Below are 16,768 nucleotides of genomic sequence, written 5' to 3' on the forward strand. Positions count from 1 at the left end.
ACCATCTGGTCTACGCCTTTCCTCCTCTTATTCTGATTCCAGCAGTGCTGAGGAAGATTCGGGAGGACGGGGCGCTGGTCATCTTAATTGCCCCGTTCTGGCCGAAGAGACCTTGGTTCTCATGGATGAGGAAGATGTCAATATCCGACCCTTGGGTATTACCAGACCTCCAGGATCTATTGTCACAGGGCCCAGTCTGTCATCCGCAGGTCAGGAACTTGCACTTGACAGCTTGGCTCTTGAAAGGAAACTATTAGAAAACAGGGGGTTCTCCCCGGGGCTAATTTCAACTTTATTACAAAGTAGGAAGCCGGTTACAATGAAACAGTACGGCAAGATATGGAAAAAGTTTCTGTCTTCATCAGGTGCAAAAATATGGAAAGAAATTCCCCTTAATTCCATATTAGAGTTCCTACAAAACGGGTTGGAGATGGGGTTAGCCACTAGTACCCTGAAAGTTCACGTGGCGGCATTGGGAGCCCTATTCAATTTTGACTTAGCTTCAAACAGGTGGGTCTCTAGATTCATCAGAGCAGCAGGAAGATCAAGGCCTCTTCCGGTAAAAGTCGTTCCTCAATGGGACTTAAACTTGGTCCTTAAAGCCCTGACTAGTCCACCATTTGAACCATTACACGAAACTTCAATAAAAAACCTATCTCTCAAAACCGCTCTGTTAGTCGCCCTCACTTCTGCCCGTAGGGTCAGCGACTTACAGGCTCTCTCAGCTAACCCTCCTTACACACAATTTCTAGAGGATAGGGTCATTTTAAAAACAGACCCAGCATATCTCCCGAAAGTGGCTTCAAAATTTCACAGGTCTCAAGAGATATCTCTCCCCTCCTTCTGTCCCAACCCTATAAATAAGAAGGAACAAACATTACATACACTAGATGTAAGAAAATGTCTCTTACGTTACCTAGAAGTCACTAGAGAGAGTAGGGAGGATCCCTCTCTGTTTGTGTGTTTCCAGGGTCCCCGAAAGGGGAAAAAAGCATCGAAAGCCACCATAGCAAGATGGATCACGGACGCCATCAGTCTTTCATACTCGGCAAGTGTGATGTCCGTTCCCGGGGAGGTTAAGGCTCACTCGACAAGGGCAGTGGCATCTTCCTGGGCGGAGAAGGCTGGAGCTTCTATCGACCAGATATGTAGAGCTGCTACCTGGTCCTCATCATCCACATTCTATAAGCACTATAGATTGGACCTAATCTCCTCTTCAGACCTTACCTTCGGTAAAAGGGTTCTGGAAGCGGTGGTCCCTCCCTGAATGTACTATCTATGCAATTCTCTCCGTGGTGCCGTCATGGGCGATCAGAGAAAAATATAGTTCTTACCGATAATGGTATTTCTCTGAGCCCATGACGGCACCCGTACATTCCCTCCCTTCACTTGTGGGTGCTCACATCAAAATAGTGCCATAGTCTATTCATAGTTTTAAAGTCACGCGGTATCTCGTTATGCTAAACAGTTAAAATTAACAAATGTTTTAGTAGTCTCCCATCATTTTCTATGTAAAACAACTGATGCAGGAGAGTGGTACTGCCTTTTTATCTGTAGGTTTCCTGTCCTTGGTGGGCGGATCCCCTCTCCGTGGTGCCGTCATGGGCTCAGAGAAATACCGTTATTGGTAAGAACTATATTTTTTTACCTCATATTGAAAAAACGGGGTGACAGGTTCCCTTTAAAGGGAACCTGTCACCTGAATTTGGCGGGACCAGTTTTGGGTCATATGGGCGGGGTTTTCGGGTGTTTGATTCACCCTTTTCTTACCCGCTGGCTGCATACTGGCCGCAATATTGGATTGAAGTTCATTCTCTGTATTCCGGAGTACACGCCTGCGCAAGGCAACACCCGAAAACCCCACCCATATGACCCAAAACTGGTCCTGCCAAATTCAGGTGACAGGTTCCCTTTAAAGGGTCCTGTTTAACTTGAGGTGGCTTTGCTCATGGCTTCAAGTTAATCATTAACGGAGGAACTGGCATATGTCCGATATCAGTCTTGGACTTTGCCCATAGCACACCTGGGACCTGTGCTAGTGACTCATGTGCTTCAGGTGGGGAGAGGGAGTCTGAGATGTGCAGGCACGCCAGCACTTTGCACAGTGCGGATTCCGGAATTCCAGCTGTCAGCTTAACGGTACCGTCAGGTTCGTACATGATATGTGCTTGTATTGCCTATAAGACATCAGAACCTAGCAAATTAACAGGTGACTTGTCACTGATCAGTAGCCGTGCGAGGCAGGTGTGGTCAACTAAACGGAGGGGCAGTGGTTTAGTCAGTTTGCATTCTTGGATCAATCCCTCAAAGCCTTGAGTGTAGAGGGTATCGTCTGATATGTCTGATGATTTGACATGTTCCTGGCGGATTACTGTTTTGGCTGCCCCCATATCCACCAGGAATGGGATTTTTCTACCTTCTGGGAGATGTACTGGGACTACCCCTAGTGGGCTTGGGTGTGTGCGTGCCCTAAGGGGGTAGATGGCTACGGGGTTGCCTGTTTCCTATTGTGGGTTTTGGGTTGGGGCGTCCGTCTTGGGCTGAGTCTCTTTTCTGGGTGACCTGCACTGACGGCTGATGTGCCCCCTTTTCCCACAGTTATAGCACTCCATCTGCCGCCGGTCCCTTCTGGTAGAAGTTGTCCTGTGCCCCTGAACGTCATTGGAAGCATAATGTATCTGTACTGGCTTTGTCTTCTGATCTAATTCCACCCCTTTTGCCACCTGCACCAATTCTTCTATCTGGCATATTCTCCAGTAGGGCTTAGCTGCCTGGACCTTCTGCCTGAGCTGTTTAACCCCTTCATGACCTTGGGATTTTCCATTTTTCCGTGTTCGTGTTTAGCTCCTCTCTTTCCCAGAGCCATAACTTTTTTATTTTTCTGTCAATATGGCCATGTGAGGGCTTATTTTTTGTGAAACAAGTTGTACTTTTGAACAACATCATTGGTTTTAGCATGTCGTGTACTAGAAAACGGGAAAAAAATTCCAAGTGCAGTAAAATTGCAAAAAAAGTGCAGTCCCTCACTTGTTTTTTGCTTGGATTTTTTGCTAGGTTCACTAAATGCTAAAACTGACCTGCCATTATGATTCTCCCGGTCAGTACGAGTTCACAGACACCTAACATGACTAGGTTATTTTTTACCTAAGTGGTGAAAAAAAATTCCAAACTTTGCTAAAAAAAAAAAAAAAAAAAAAAAAATTTGCGCCATTTTCCGATACCCGTAGTGTCTCCATTTTTCATGATCTGGGGTCGGGTGAGGGCTTATTTTTTGCGTGCCGAGCTGGCTTTTGATCGCCCGTTATTGCATTTTAATGCAATGTCGCGGCGACCAAAAAAATGTAATTCTGGCATTTCGAATTTTTTTCTCGCTACGCTGTTTAGCGATCAGGTTAATCCTTTTTTTTATTGATAGATCGGGCTATTCTGAACGCGGCGATACCAAATATTTGTAGGTTTGATTTTTTTAATTGATTTATTTTGAATGGGGCGAAAGGGGGGTGATTTAAACTTTTATATATATTTTTTTTCACATTTTTTTAACTTTTTTTTTTTTTACTTTTGCCATGCTTCAATAGCCTCCATAGGAGGCTAGAAGCTGGCACAACGCGATCGGCTCTACTACATAGCAGCGATCATCAGATCGCTGCTATGCAGCAGAAATGCAGGTGTGCTATGAGTCATATACGGCTGCTCTGTGCTCACAGGACCTGTGATGAGGTCACAGGAGGAGAGGAGCCAGGGGGGTCACATGATCAGGGGCCTGAGTGTATGCAGGACTCTGCTGTGCTGGTTGTCTTGGTGCTGGATGAGGGGATGTTTGTGTTTGGGTCAGGAGGGGTTTACAGTGTGGATGTAGCAGAGCTGTGTGTACAGAGTGGAGCCGTGTGTGTACAAGGTGTATGGAGAGGAGCTGCATGTGTACAAGATGTATGGTGAGGAGCCGCATGTTTACAAGGTGTACGGAGCGGAGGCGTGTGTGTACGAGGTGTACGGAGCGGAGCCGCGTGTGTACGGAGCGGAGCCGTGTGTGTACGGATGTACGAGGTGTACAGAAGTCATTGAGCTGTAGGTTGGATTGCTGCTAAAGGGGAAAAAAATCTCTTTAATTCTTCTTTGTTAGCGAGTGTGAACGAGCTGAGTGTGTCCGGAGCGTAAGTGCGACCGGCGGTAAGTGTGTGACTTGTGATTTAGTGACTTTATATTCAGGGAGTTTACAAGGGAGGAATTACTGAATTGCTTTTTGCATTTTATTAATATTCTAAATTTCTTTTTAACGTTTCGGTCTGGTGCAATCCCCATTAGGAAATGTGCTCCACTATTGTTAATGCCATCCAGTGCACATCTGGCCACATGTATGCAGTCCTTGATCAGCCGGTCGAGGGTGCATACTGCTGTGCGAGATGTGAGCACGTTGTGCATTTGGAAGCCCAGGTTCTGGATCTAAATGTGCAGCTGGCAACAATGAGATCCATAGACAATATGGAAAGGAGTCTGCTGCTCACTGAGCAGACGCTCAATGGGATAGATGAGGGGGGGGGATGGTAGGATGGAGCTGCAGGACAGTGAGGCAGCTAGCTGGGTGACAGAAGGCAGGGTAAAGGGAAGAGTGCCAGGGAGGCTAGTCCTAATCTGGCACACCCCAATAAGTTAGCTAAGTTGGCAGATGAGGGGGGTGCCTGTACAGGGGTAGCACTGCTGCAGCCAGGCATGTCCTCTGAAAGCCGGAGGAGTGTCTGCTCTAGTTAGGAGGGAAGTAGGAGAGCAGGGCAGGCCAGACAGGTGCTGGTAGTGGGGGACTCAATTATTAGGGGAACAGATAGGGCAATCTGTCACAAAGACAGGGATCGTCGAACAGTGTGCTGCCTACCTGGCGCTCGAGTCTGACACATTGCTGATCGGGTGGACAGATTACTGGGAGGGGCTGGTGAGGACCCAGCGGTCATGGTGCACATTGGCACAAATGACAAAGTTAGAGGTAGGTGGAAGGTCCTTAAAGTAAGGACCTCCAAGGTGGTATTCTCAGAAATACTGACTGTACCACGTGCCATGCCAGAGGCAAAGGGAAGTTAAGGAGATAAATAAGTGACTCAGGAATTAGTGTAGGAAGGAGGGGTTTGGGTTCCTGGAGAACTGGGCCAACTTCTTAGTTAGCTACAGGTTCTATGCTAGGGATGGACTCAGTAGCGTAGCTACCAGGGGGCAGAGGGAACCATCGCCCCGGGCTCTGTGCTCAGAGGGGGCCCACCTGCCTATGGGTGCTGCCTTATATTAGAGTCTGCCTATGGGGGTGCTGCCTTATACTACAGGGTCTGCCTATGGGGTGCTGCCTTATACTACAGGGTCTGCATATGGGGTGCTGCCTTGTGCTGTAAAGTTTGCCTATGGAGTGCTGCCTTATACTACAGGGTCTGGCTATGTGGTGCTGCCTTATACTACAGGGTCTGCCTATGGGATGCTGCCTTATACTACAGCAGGGGTGTCAAACTGCATTCCTCAAGGGCCGCAAACAGGTGATGTTTTCTGGATTTCCTTGTATTGCACAGGTGATAATTTAATCACCTACACACAATGATTACAGCACCTTGTTCAATGCTAAGGGTATGTTTCCACGGTCAGGAAACGCTGCTTGTTTGACGATGCGCAGAGCTGCAGTGTCAAACAAGCAGCGTCCAGATGTTCCAGCATAGTGGAGGGGATTTTATGAAATCCCGTCTCCACTATGCGTGGAAACCCGCACGCGGCGGCCCTGTGACTCCGGACATGCTGCGCGTCTTTTCAGATCGCAGCATGTCCGTACACCTTGCGGGGACGCAGCGTCCCCGCAAGGTATATCACAGGGCGCTATGGGAGAGAGCGATCATCCCGGATGTGAAGAGTTAACACATCCGGCATGATCGCGTCCCAGAAAGGGGGGCGGGGCTTAGCCCCGAGCGGCTTCGCCGCTGCGGCGACACCGCCGGCCATCCTGACCGTGGAAACATACCCTTAGGAAATCCTGAAAACATGACCTGTTTGCGGCCCTTGAGGAATGCAGTTTGACACCCCTGTACTACAGGGTCTGCCTATGGGATGCTGCCTTATACTACAGGGTCTGCCTATGGAATGCTGCCTTTTACTACAGGGTCTGCCAATGGGGTGCTGCATTATACTACAGGGTCAGCCTATGGGGGTTGATGGGGAAATCAGGATCCACCTTAATACATTCGTATAATTCATACACACATTCATATATTTCTCTAACAGAATATGTCTGAACATGTCCACACTCACACTGCGACACAAGACCATGGGCACAATGTGACAATAATATCAGAAGACAGCCTAGGCACACCCAACACACTAGATGACGGAGACTATCAACCAAATCTCCACACTATGGATGCAACCGGCGCTGCAGCAGCAACATCAACATCTACCCCCAGACGCTCGACTGCACCCATGACTACGACAACTGTCTCTCATTACAAACCATGGAGCCCAAAAGACCACATGACACTGGTCAAGGACGCCCCTGACCCATATGACTTACCCATGGCCTTCTACAGATGGATGGTAGGACTGAATAATACCTACATATGTACATGGGCAGACTTAGAGTCCGTCCTAAGAGGGAAAATTGGGGACGCACGAATGGAGTCAGTTCTGGAGGCAATAAAAAGGGCAGGGAGATCATATAGTTTAGAACGGGAGTTGGGAGCACAGTATGTCAGAACTGTAGAGTCAGGGTTACACTTCCTACAAGGTCTACATGCATGGTGCCAGAAAAAGGTGGTGGAATCCACAATCGCCCTACTGGACATAGTACAAGGTCCTAATGACACTGTAGAACAGTTCTGGGGAAATTTGAAACTGAGACACGCAGATTTGGGTTATGAAAACATGAGAGAAGCAGGTAGGAAGCTTTTCCATGGGGCATTCATAGCAGGGCTTAACCTCTTTCTGACCTCGGATGGGATAGTACGTCCGAGGTCAGATACTGAGCTTTGATGCAGGGCTCCGCGGTGAGCCCGCATCAAAGCCAGGACATGTCAGCTGTTTTGAACAGCTGACATGTGCCCGCAATAGCGGCGGGTGAAATCGCTATTCACCCACCGCTATTAACTAGTTAAATGCCGCTGTCAAACGCTGACAGCGGCATTTAACCGGCGCTTCCGGCCGGAAATGAGCGCATCGCCAACCCCTGTCACATGATCGGGGGTCGGCGATGCTTCTGCTTTGTAACCATAGAGGTCCTTGAAACCTCTATGGTTACTGATGCTGGCCTGCTGTGAGCGCCACCCTGTGGTCGGCGCTCGTGATGGGACTTCGGGGTTTTTTTTGGGAATCGGCTCTTTCGGCTCGGCTCAGCAAGAAGAGCCGGCTCTTTCGGCTCTTGAATCGGCTCTTCAGTAATCTCACCAAAATAATGACACAAAACCTTCTAGTTAACAGATTAACATTGTTTATATTATTTTTCATTATAAGAACATCAAACAAATGCAAAAAATGTGCAACGGGGTATAGGACCGGAGACCCGGACATCATCATTATCCTTAGCTTGCCCTGTGTCCACTCTGTAATTGTAATCTTTATCGGTACAATCTGATAGAGGTAGTGAGCGCTAATATACATGCTGTGTGGCAGTAATTAACTAATTAGAGCTCTATTTATTCCACCACCGATGTTCATTGAGCTCTGTGCACCACGGTCACATTTTCTGACAGGTTGCAGCTCATTATAAGACAGGTCCTTTTGTATGGGCATTTTTTGCTATTGATTCCTCAGATAGGTTTTTTTATTGATGTTATGTGGCTATATCAGCTCCATTTACATTTGGAGGTTTTTTTGCTGGTAAAAATTATTATTGTTATTTTGTAATTATTAACAAACATTACTGCATTTAATATTATTGAACATTGTGGTTTGAGTCTTGTTGCGTGTTTTTCATGGCAATTCTAGACTTATTTTTGGATCTGAGTACTTTCAGCAGCAGCTTTCCTCTCTCCCCCTCCACCACTAGGCTGATGTCAGCAGCACAGGGAAGGGAGGAGAGCAGAGAGCCACTAGATAACAAGCGGCTCACTGATAGGTGCCGGCTCATATCCTTCACAGTGAAGAGCCGGCTCTTTGAGTCCACTCGTTCATGAATGTCACATCACTATATGTGGAGTGCGGCTCTGCGGGTGGAGGTCGGTGCTGGAGGCTCCATTATTCTCTATGTGGAGTGCGGCTCTGCGGGTGGAGGTCGGTGCTGGAGGCTCCATTATTCTCTATGTGGAGTGCGGCTCTGTAGGTGGAGCTCGGTGCTGGAGGCTCCATTATTCTCTATGTGGAGTGCGGCTCTGCGGGTGGAGGTCGGTGCTGGAGGCTCCATTATTCTCTATGTGGAGTGCGGCTCTGCGGGTGGAGGTCGGTGCTGGAGGCCCCATTATACTCTATGTGGTGTGCGGCTCTGCGGGTGGAGGTCGGTGCTGGAGGCCCCATTATTCTCTATGTGGAGTGCGGCTCTGCGGGTGGAGGTCGCTGCTGGAGGCCCCATTATTGTCTATGTGGAGTGCGGCTCTGCGGGTGGAGGTCGGTGCTGGAGGCCCCATTATACTCTATGTGGTGTGCGGCTCTGCGGGTGGAGGTCGGTGCTGGAGGCCCCATTATTCTCTATGTGGAGTGCGGCTCTGCGGGTGGAGGTCGCTGCTGGAGGCCCCATTATTCTCTATGTGGAGTGCGGCTCTGCGGGTGGAGGTCGCTGCTGGAGGCCCCATTATTCTCTATGTGGAGTGCGGCTCTGCGGGTGGAGGTCGCTGCTGGAGGCTCCATTATTCTCTGTGTGGAGTGCGGCTCTGCGGGTGGAGGTCGGTGCTGGAGGCTCCATTATTCTCTGTGTGGAGTGCGGCTCTGCGGGTGGAGGTCGGTGCTGGAGGCTCCATTATTCTCTGTGTGGAGTGCGGCTCTGCGGGTGGAGGTCGGTGCTGGAGGCTCCATTATTCTCTGTGTGGAGTGCGGCTCTGCAGTGGAGGTCGGTGCTGGAGGCCCCATTATTCTCTATGTGGAGTGCGGCTCTGCGGGTGGAGGTCGGTGCTGGAGGCTCCATTATTCTCTGTGTGGAGTGCGGCTCTGCGGGTGGAGGTCGGTGCTGGAGGCTCCATTATTCTCTATGTGGAGTGCGGCTCTGCGGGTGGAGGTCGGTGCTGGAGGCCCCATTATTCTCTATGTGGAGTGCGGCTCTGTGGGTGGAGGTCGGTGCTGGAGGCTCCATTATTCTCTATGTGGAGTGCGGCTCTGCGGGTGGAGGTCAGTGCTGGAGGCTCCATTATTCTCTCTGTGGAGTGCGGCTCTGCGGGTGGAGGTCGGTGCTGGAGGCCCCATTATTCTCTATGTGGAGTGCGGCTCTGCCGGTGGAGGTCGGTGCTGGAGGCCCCATTATTCTCTATGTGAGTGCGGCTCTGCGGGTGGAGGTCGGTGCTGGAGGCTCCATTATTCTCTGTTGTGAATTTGGATTCTGGGCTCCCCCGGTGGCCGCTTGTGGAATTGGACTTGTCATCCTCTTTCCTGTTTCACCTGGTTCCATCAGTAGTGGGTGTCGCTATTTAAGCTCATTTCTCTGGTGGTTTCTTGCCGGTCAACAATGTTATCTGATGCCTCTCAGTGCTTGTTCCTGCTTCTAGACAACTACTAGATAAGTTGGACTTTTGTCCATGTTTTGTTTTGCCTATTTGTTCCAGTTCACAGCTGAAGTTTTGTTACTGTGCCTGGAAAGCTCTCGTTGATCAGGGATTGCTACTCTGGCGTTATGAGTTAATGCCAGAGTTTAAGGTAATCTCTGGATGGTGTTTTGTTAAGGTACCGTCACACTAGGCGATATCGCCAGCAATCCGTGACGTTGCAGCGACCTGGATGGCGATATCGCTGTATTTGACACGCAGCAGCGATCTGGATCCCGCTGTGAAATTGCTGGTCGCTGCTAGAAGGTCTGCACATTATTTGGTCGCTAGGTCGCCGTGTATCGCCGTGTTTGACAGCAAAAGCGACGATACCAGCGATATTTTACACTGGTAACCAGGGTAAACATCGGGTTACTAAGCGCAGGGCCGCGCTTAGTAACCCGATGTTTACCCTGGTTACCAGCGTAAAAGTTAAAAAAACAAACAGTACATGCTCACCTGCGCGTCCCCCAGCCTCTGCTTCCTGACACTAAAGCGCCGGCCCTAAACTGAAAGTGAAAGCAACAGCGGTGACGTCACCGCTGTGCTGTTAGGGCCGGAGCTCAGTCAGCGTCAGGATGCAGAGGCTGGGGGACGCGCAGGTGAGCATGTACTGTTTGTTTTTTTAACTTTTACGCTGGTAACCAGGGTAAACATCGGGTTACTAAGCGCGGCCCTGCGCTTAGCAACCCGATGTTTACCCTGGTTACCCGGGGACCTCGGCATCGCTGGTCGCTGGAGAGCGGTCTGTGTGACAGCTCTCCAGCGACCACACAGCGACGCTGCAGCGATCGGCATTGCTGTCGCTATCGCTGCAGCGTCGCTTAGTGTGACGGTACCCTTAGTGTTTTTCTGCTGACCATGAAAGTATACTATCTGTCTTCTGCTATCTAGTAAGCGGACCTCAAATTTGCTAAGACTATTTTCCTGCTGCGTTTGTTGTTTCATCTGAACTCACCGTCATTATATGTGGGGGGCTACTGTCTTCTTTGGAATATTTCTCTAGAGGTGAGCCAGGTCTTATATTTCCCTCTGCTAGCTATTTAGGTCTTAGGCCAGAGCTGGGCATCTAGCGATAAATAGGAAATGCTACCTGGCTATTTCTAGTTGCGCGGCAGGCTTAGTTCATGGTCAGTATAGTTCCATCTTCCGAGAGCTTGTCCCTCTATAGGTTTGCTATGATCTCTGCCTGCAGAGATCATGACAGTTTGACCGGCCCATAAAGTGTTAAAGACCCAGGTTGAGAAAGGAGAGTTATAAGAAGTCTGCTGGAATTTTTTTTTTTTTTTTTCCTCCAGTCTGCCTTGCTGCAGTCTTTTTTCTCTCTCTCCTCCTAATCTCTGTATGCTCTGTGTGCACCTGACAATAATGGATCTCCAGAGTGTAACTGCGGGTTTGAATAATCTCATCACGAAAGTACAAAATTTACAAGATTTTGTGGTACATGCTCCGGTATCTGAACCGAGAATTCCTTTGCCGGAGTTCTTCACAGGGAATAGAGCTAGCTTCCAGAATTTCCGAAATAATTGTAAGCTTTATTTGTCCCTGAAGTCTCGTTCAGCTGGAGACCCTGCTCAGCAGGTTAGGATTGTGATTTCCTTGCTCAGGGGTGACCCTCAAGATTGGGCCTTCTCATTGCCAGCAGGGGATCCTGCGTTACGCGATGTGGATGCGTTTTTTCTGGCCTTGGGCTTGCTTTATGAGGAACCTCATTTGGAACTTCAGGCAGAAAAAACTTTGATGGCACTATCTCAGGGGCAAGACGAAGCTGAAGTTTTCTGCCAAAAATTCCGTAAATGGTCTGTGCTTACTCAGTGGAATGAGTGCGCCTTGGCGGCAACTTTCAGAGAAGGTCTCTCTGATGCCGTTAAGGATGTTATGGTGGGGTTCCCTTTGCCTGCAGGTCTGAATGAGTCCATGACAATGGCTATTCAGATTGATAGGCGTCTGCGGGAGCGCAAACCGGTGCACCATCTGGCGGTGTCTATGGAAAAGACGCCAGAAAGTATGCAGTGTGATAGAATTCTGTCCAGGAGCGAGCGACAGAATTTTAGACGGAAGAATGGATTGTGTTTCTATTGTGGGGATTCTACTCATGTTATATCAGCATGCTCTAGGCGTACAAAGAAGCTTGATAAGTCTGTTTCCATTGGCACCATTCAGTCTAAGTTTATTTTGTCTGTAACCCTGATTTGCTCTTTGTCATCCATTGCCACGGACGCCTATGTTGACTCTGGCGCCGCTCTGAGTCTTATGGATTGGTCCTTTGCCAATCGTTGTGGTTTTGATTTAGAGCCTTTGGAGACTCTTATTCCTCTGAAGGGGATTGACTCCACCCCATTGGCTAATAATAAACCACAATACTGGACACAAGTAACCATGCGTATCAATCCGGATCACCAGGAGATTATTCGTTTCCTGGTGCTGTATAATTTACATGACGATTTGGTACTGGGATTGCCATGGTTGCAGTCTCACAACCCAGTCTTGGACTGGAGAGCAATGTCTGTGTTGAGCTGGGGATGTAAGGGTATTCATGGGGACGTACCTTTGGTTTCTATTTCGTCGTCCATTCCCTCTGAAGTCCCTGAGTTCCTCTCTGATTATCAAGACGTCTTTGACGAACCCAAGCTTGGGTCGTTACCTCCGCACCGTGAGTGCGATTGTGCCATAGATTTGATACCGGGTTGTAAGTATCCAAAGGGTCGTTTGTTTAATTTGTCTGTGCCGGAACATGCTGCTATGCGGGAATATATAAAGGAGTCTTTGGAAAAGGGACATATTCGTCCATCTTCTTCTCCCTTGGGAGCTGGGTTTTTCTTTGTCTCAAAAAAAGACGGCTCTTTGAGACCATGTATTGATTATCGGCTTCTGAATAAGATCACTGTTAAGTATCAATACCCATTGCCATTGCTTACTGATTTGTTTGCTCGTATAGAGGGTGCTAAGTGGTTCTCTAAAATTGATCTTCGTGGGGCGTATAATTTGGTGCGGATCAGGCAGGGGGATGAGTGGAAGACCGCATTTAATACGCCCGAGGGCCACTTTGAGTATTTGGTCATGCCTTTTGGTCTTTCTAATGCCCCTTCAGTTTTCCAGTCTTTTATGCATGATATTTTCCGCGATTTTCTGGATAAATTTATGATAATATATCTGGATGATATTCTGATTTTTTCTGATGACTGGGACTCTCATGTCCAGCAGGTCAGGAGAGTTTTTCAGGTTCTGCGGTCTAATTCTTTATGTGTGAAGGGGTCTAAGTGCGTTTTTGGGGTCCAGAAAATTTCCTTTTTGGGGTATATTTTTTCTCCCTCTTCCATTGAGATGGATCCCGTCAAGGTGCAAGCTATTTGTGACTGGACTCAGCCCTCCTCTCTTAAGGGTCTTCAGAGATTTTTGGGCTTTGCCAACTTTTACCGCCGATTTATTGCTGGTTTTTCGGATGTCGTTAAACCACTGACTGATTTGACCAGACAAGGCGCTGATGTTGCTAATTGGTCCCCTCATGCTGTAGAGGCCTTTCAGGAGCTTAAGCGCCGTTTTGCCTCTGCCCCTGTGTTGCGTCAGCCTGATGTGAATCTGCCTTTTCAGGTTGAGGTTGACGCTTCGGAGATCGGAGCTGGGGCAGTGTTGTCGCAGAAAGGTTCCGACTGCTCCGTCATTAGGCCTTGTGCCTTCTTTTCTCGCAAATTTTCGCCCGCAGAGCGGAATTATGATGTTGGGAATCGGGAGCTTTTGGCCATGAAGTGGGCGTTTGAGGAGTGGCGCCATTGGCTCGAGGGGGCTAGGCATCAGGTGGTGGTATTGACTGACCACAAAAATTTGATTTATCTTGAGACTGCCAGACGCCTGAATCCTAGACAGGCGCGCTGGTCTTTATTTTTTTCTCGCTTTAATTTTGTGGTGTCATACCTACCGGGTTCTAAGAATGTTAAGGCAGATGCCCTTTCTAGGAGTTTTGACCCGGACTCTCCTGGTAATTCTGAACCCACAGGTATCCTTAGGGAGGGAGTAATTTTGTCGGCCGTTTCTCCTGATCTGCGGCGGTCCTTGCAAGAGTTTCAGGCGGATAGACCGGATCGTTGTCCGCCTGATAGACTGTTTGTTCCGGATGATTGGACCAGCAGAGTCATCTCTGAGGTACATTCTTCTGCATTGGCAGGTCATCCCGGAATTTTTGGTACCAGGGATTTGGTGGCAAGATCCTTCTGGTGGCCTTCCCTGTCACGAGATGTGCGAGTTTTTGTGCAGTCATGTGACGTTTGTGCTCGGGCCAAGTCTTGTAGTTCTCGGGCTAGCGGACTGCTGTTGCCCTTGCCTATTCCTAAGAGGCCTTGGACACACATCTCGATGGATTTTATTTCAGATCTGCCTGTTTCCCAGAAGATGTCTGTCATCTGGGTGGTCTGTGACCGTTTCTCTAAAATGGTCCATTTGGTTCCTCTGCCCAAGTTGCCTTCTTCTTCTGAGTTGGTTCCTCTGTTTTTTCAGAATGTTGTCCGATTGCACGGTATTCCTGAGAATATTGTTTCTGACAGAGGTACCCAATTTGTGTCTAGATTTTGGCGGGCATTCTGTGCTAGGATGGGCATAGATTTGTCTTTTTCATCTGCTTTTCACCCTCAGACTAATGGCCAGACCGAGCGGACTAATCAGACCCTTGAGACATATCTGAGGTGTTTTGTCTCTGCTGACCAGGATGATTGGGTTGCTTTTTTGCCATTGGCAGAGTTCGCCCTCAATAATCGGGCCAGTTCTTCCACCTTGGTGTCCCCGTTTTTCTGTAATTCGGGGTTTCACCCTCGATTTTCCTCCGGTCAGGTGGAATCCTCGGATTGTCCTGGAGTGGATGCGGTGGTGGAGAGATTGCATCACATCTGGGGGCAGGTTATGGACAATTTGAAGTTGTCCCAGGAGAAGACTCAGCGTTTTGCCAACCGTCATCGTCGTGTTGGTTCTCGGCTTTGTGTTGGAGATTTAGTGTGGTTGTCTTCTCGTTTTGTCCCTATGAGGGTCTCTTCTCCTAAGTTTAAACCTCGGTTCATCGGCCCTTATAGAATATTGGAGATTCTTAATCCTGTTTCTTTCCGTTTGGACCTCCCTGCGTCCTTTTCCATTCATAACGTTTTTCATCGGTCGTTATTGCGCAGGTATGAGGTACCTGTTGTACCTTCAGTTGAGCCTCCTGCTCCGGTGTTGGTTGAGGGTGAGTTGGAGTACGTTGTGGAGAAAATTTTGGACTCTCGTGTTTCCAGACGGAAACTCCAGTATCTGGTCAACTGGAAGGGTTACGGCCAGGAGGATAATTCTTGGGTCAATGCATCTGATGTTCATGCTTCTGATCTTGTTCGTGCCTTCCATAGGGCTCATCCTGGTCGCCCTGGTGGATCTGGTGAGGGTTCGGTGCCCCCTCCTTGAGGGGGGGGTACTGTTGTGAATTTGGATTCTGGGCTCCCCCGGTGGCCGCTTGTGGAATTGGACTTGTCATCCTCTTTCCTGTTTCACCTGGTTCCATCAGTAGTGGGTGTCGCTATTTAAGCTCATTTCTCTGGTGGTTTCTTGCCGGTCAACAATGTTATCTGATGCCTCTCAGTGCTTGTTCCTGCTTCTAGACAACTACTAGATAAGTTGGACTTTTGTCCATGTTTTGTTTTGCCTATTTGTTCCAGTTCACAGCTGAAGTTTTGTTACTGTGCCTGGAAAGCTCTCGTTGATCAGGGATTGCTACTCTGGCGTTATGAGTTAATGCCAGAGTTTAAGGTAATCTCTGGATGGTGTTTTGTTAGTATACTTTCATGGTCAGCAGAAAAACACTATCTGTCTTCTGCTATCTAGTAAGCGGACCTCAAATTTGCTAAGACTATTTTCCTGCTGCGTTTGTTGTTTCATCTGAACTCACCGTCATTATATGTGGGGGGCTACTGTCTTCTTTGGAATATTTCTCTAGAGGTGAGCCAGGTCTTATATTTCCCTCTGCTAGCTATTTAGGTCTTAGGCCAGAGCTGGGCATCTAGCGATAAATAGGAAATGCTACCTGGCTATTTCTAGTTGCGCGGCAGGCTTAGTTCATGGTCAGTATAGTTCCATCTTCCGAGAGCTTGTCCCTCTATAGGTTTGCTATGATCTCTGCCTGCAGAGATCATGACAATTCTCTATGTGGAGTGCGGCTCTGCGGGTGGAGGTCGGTGCTGGAGGCTCCATTATTCTCTATGTGGAGTGCGGCTCTGCAGGTGGAGGTCGGTGCTGGAGGCTCCATTATTCTCTATGTAGAGTGCGGCTCTGCGGGTGGAGGTCGGTGCTGGAGGCTCCATTATTCTCTATGTGGAGTGCGGCTCTGCGGGTGGAGGTCGGTGCTGGAGGCTCCATTATTCTCTATGTGGAGTGCGGCTCTGCGGGTGGAGGTCGGTGCTGGAGGCTCCATTATTCTCTATGTAGAGTGCGGCTCTGCGGGTGGAGGTCGGTGCTGGAGGCCCCATTATTCTCTATGTAGAGTGCGGCTCTGCGGGTGGAGGTCGGTGCTGGAGGCCCCATTCTCTATGTGGAGTGCGGCTCTGCGGGTGGAGGTCGGTGCTGGAGGCTCCATTATTCTCTATGTGGAGTGCGGCTCTGCGGGTGGAGGTCGGTGCTGGAGGCTCCATTATTCTCTATGTGGAGTGCGGCTCTGCGGGTGGAGGTCTGTGCTGGAGGACCCATTATTCTCTATGTGGAGTGCGGCTCTGCGGGTGGAGGTCGGTGCTGGAGGCTCCATTATTCTCTATGTGGAGTGCGGCTCTGCGGGTGGAGGTAGGTGCTGGAGGCTCCATTATTCACTATGTGGAGTGCGGGTGGAGGTCGGTGCTGGAGGCTCCATTATTCTCTATGTGGAGTGTGGCTCTGCGGGTGGAGGTCGGTGCCGGAGGCTCCATTATTCTCTATGTGGAGTGCGGCTCTGCGGGTGGAGGTCGGTGCTGGAGGCTCCATTATTCTCTATGTGGAGTGCGGCTCTGCGGGTGGAGGTCAGTGCTGGAGGCTCCATTATTCTCTATGTGGTGTGCGGGTGGAGGTCGGTGCTGGAGGCTCCATTATTATCTATGTGGTGTGCGGGTGGA

At 49.2% G+C, this 16,768-nt stretch overlaps 2 protein-coding genes across 2 annotated transcripts in view; both read left to right on the forward strand.

Annotated features, from left to right (window-relative positions):
- The first annotated feature begins 1,885 nt into the window (after positions 1-1,885).
- LOC143766588 (uncharacterized) overlaps positions 1,886-16,768 on the forward strand; it is a 52,040-nt gene continuing 37,157 nt past the window's right edge. The window contains exon 1 of the mRNA XM_077254375.1: positions 1,886-2,149. The gene's annotated coding sequence lies outside the window, so the exon portion shown is untranslated. The remainder of the gene's footprint in view (positions 2,150-16,768) is intronic.
- Positions 16,285-16,768, forward strand: part of LOC143766583 (uncharacterized) — a 347,965-nt gene continuing 347,481 nt past the window's right edge. The window contains exon 1 of the mRNA XM_077254367.1: positions 16,285-16,353. Coding sequence (XP_077110482.1) covers positions 16,327-16,353 — 27 coding nt within the window. The 5' untranslated portion in view covers positions 16,285-16,326. The remainder of the gene's footprint in view (positions 16,354-16,768) is intronic.

The sequence above is a fragment of the Ranitomeya variabilis genome, chromosome 4, assembly GCF_051348905.1.
Source record: "Ranitomeya variabilis isolate aRanVar5 chromosome 4, aRanVar5.hap1, whole genome shotgun sequence".
NCBI classification, from domain to species: domain Eukaryota; kingdom Metazoa; phylum Chordata; class Amphibia; order Anura; family Dendrobatidae; genus Ranitomeya; species Ranitomeya variabilis.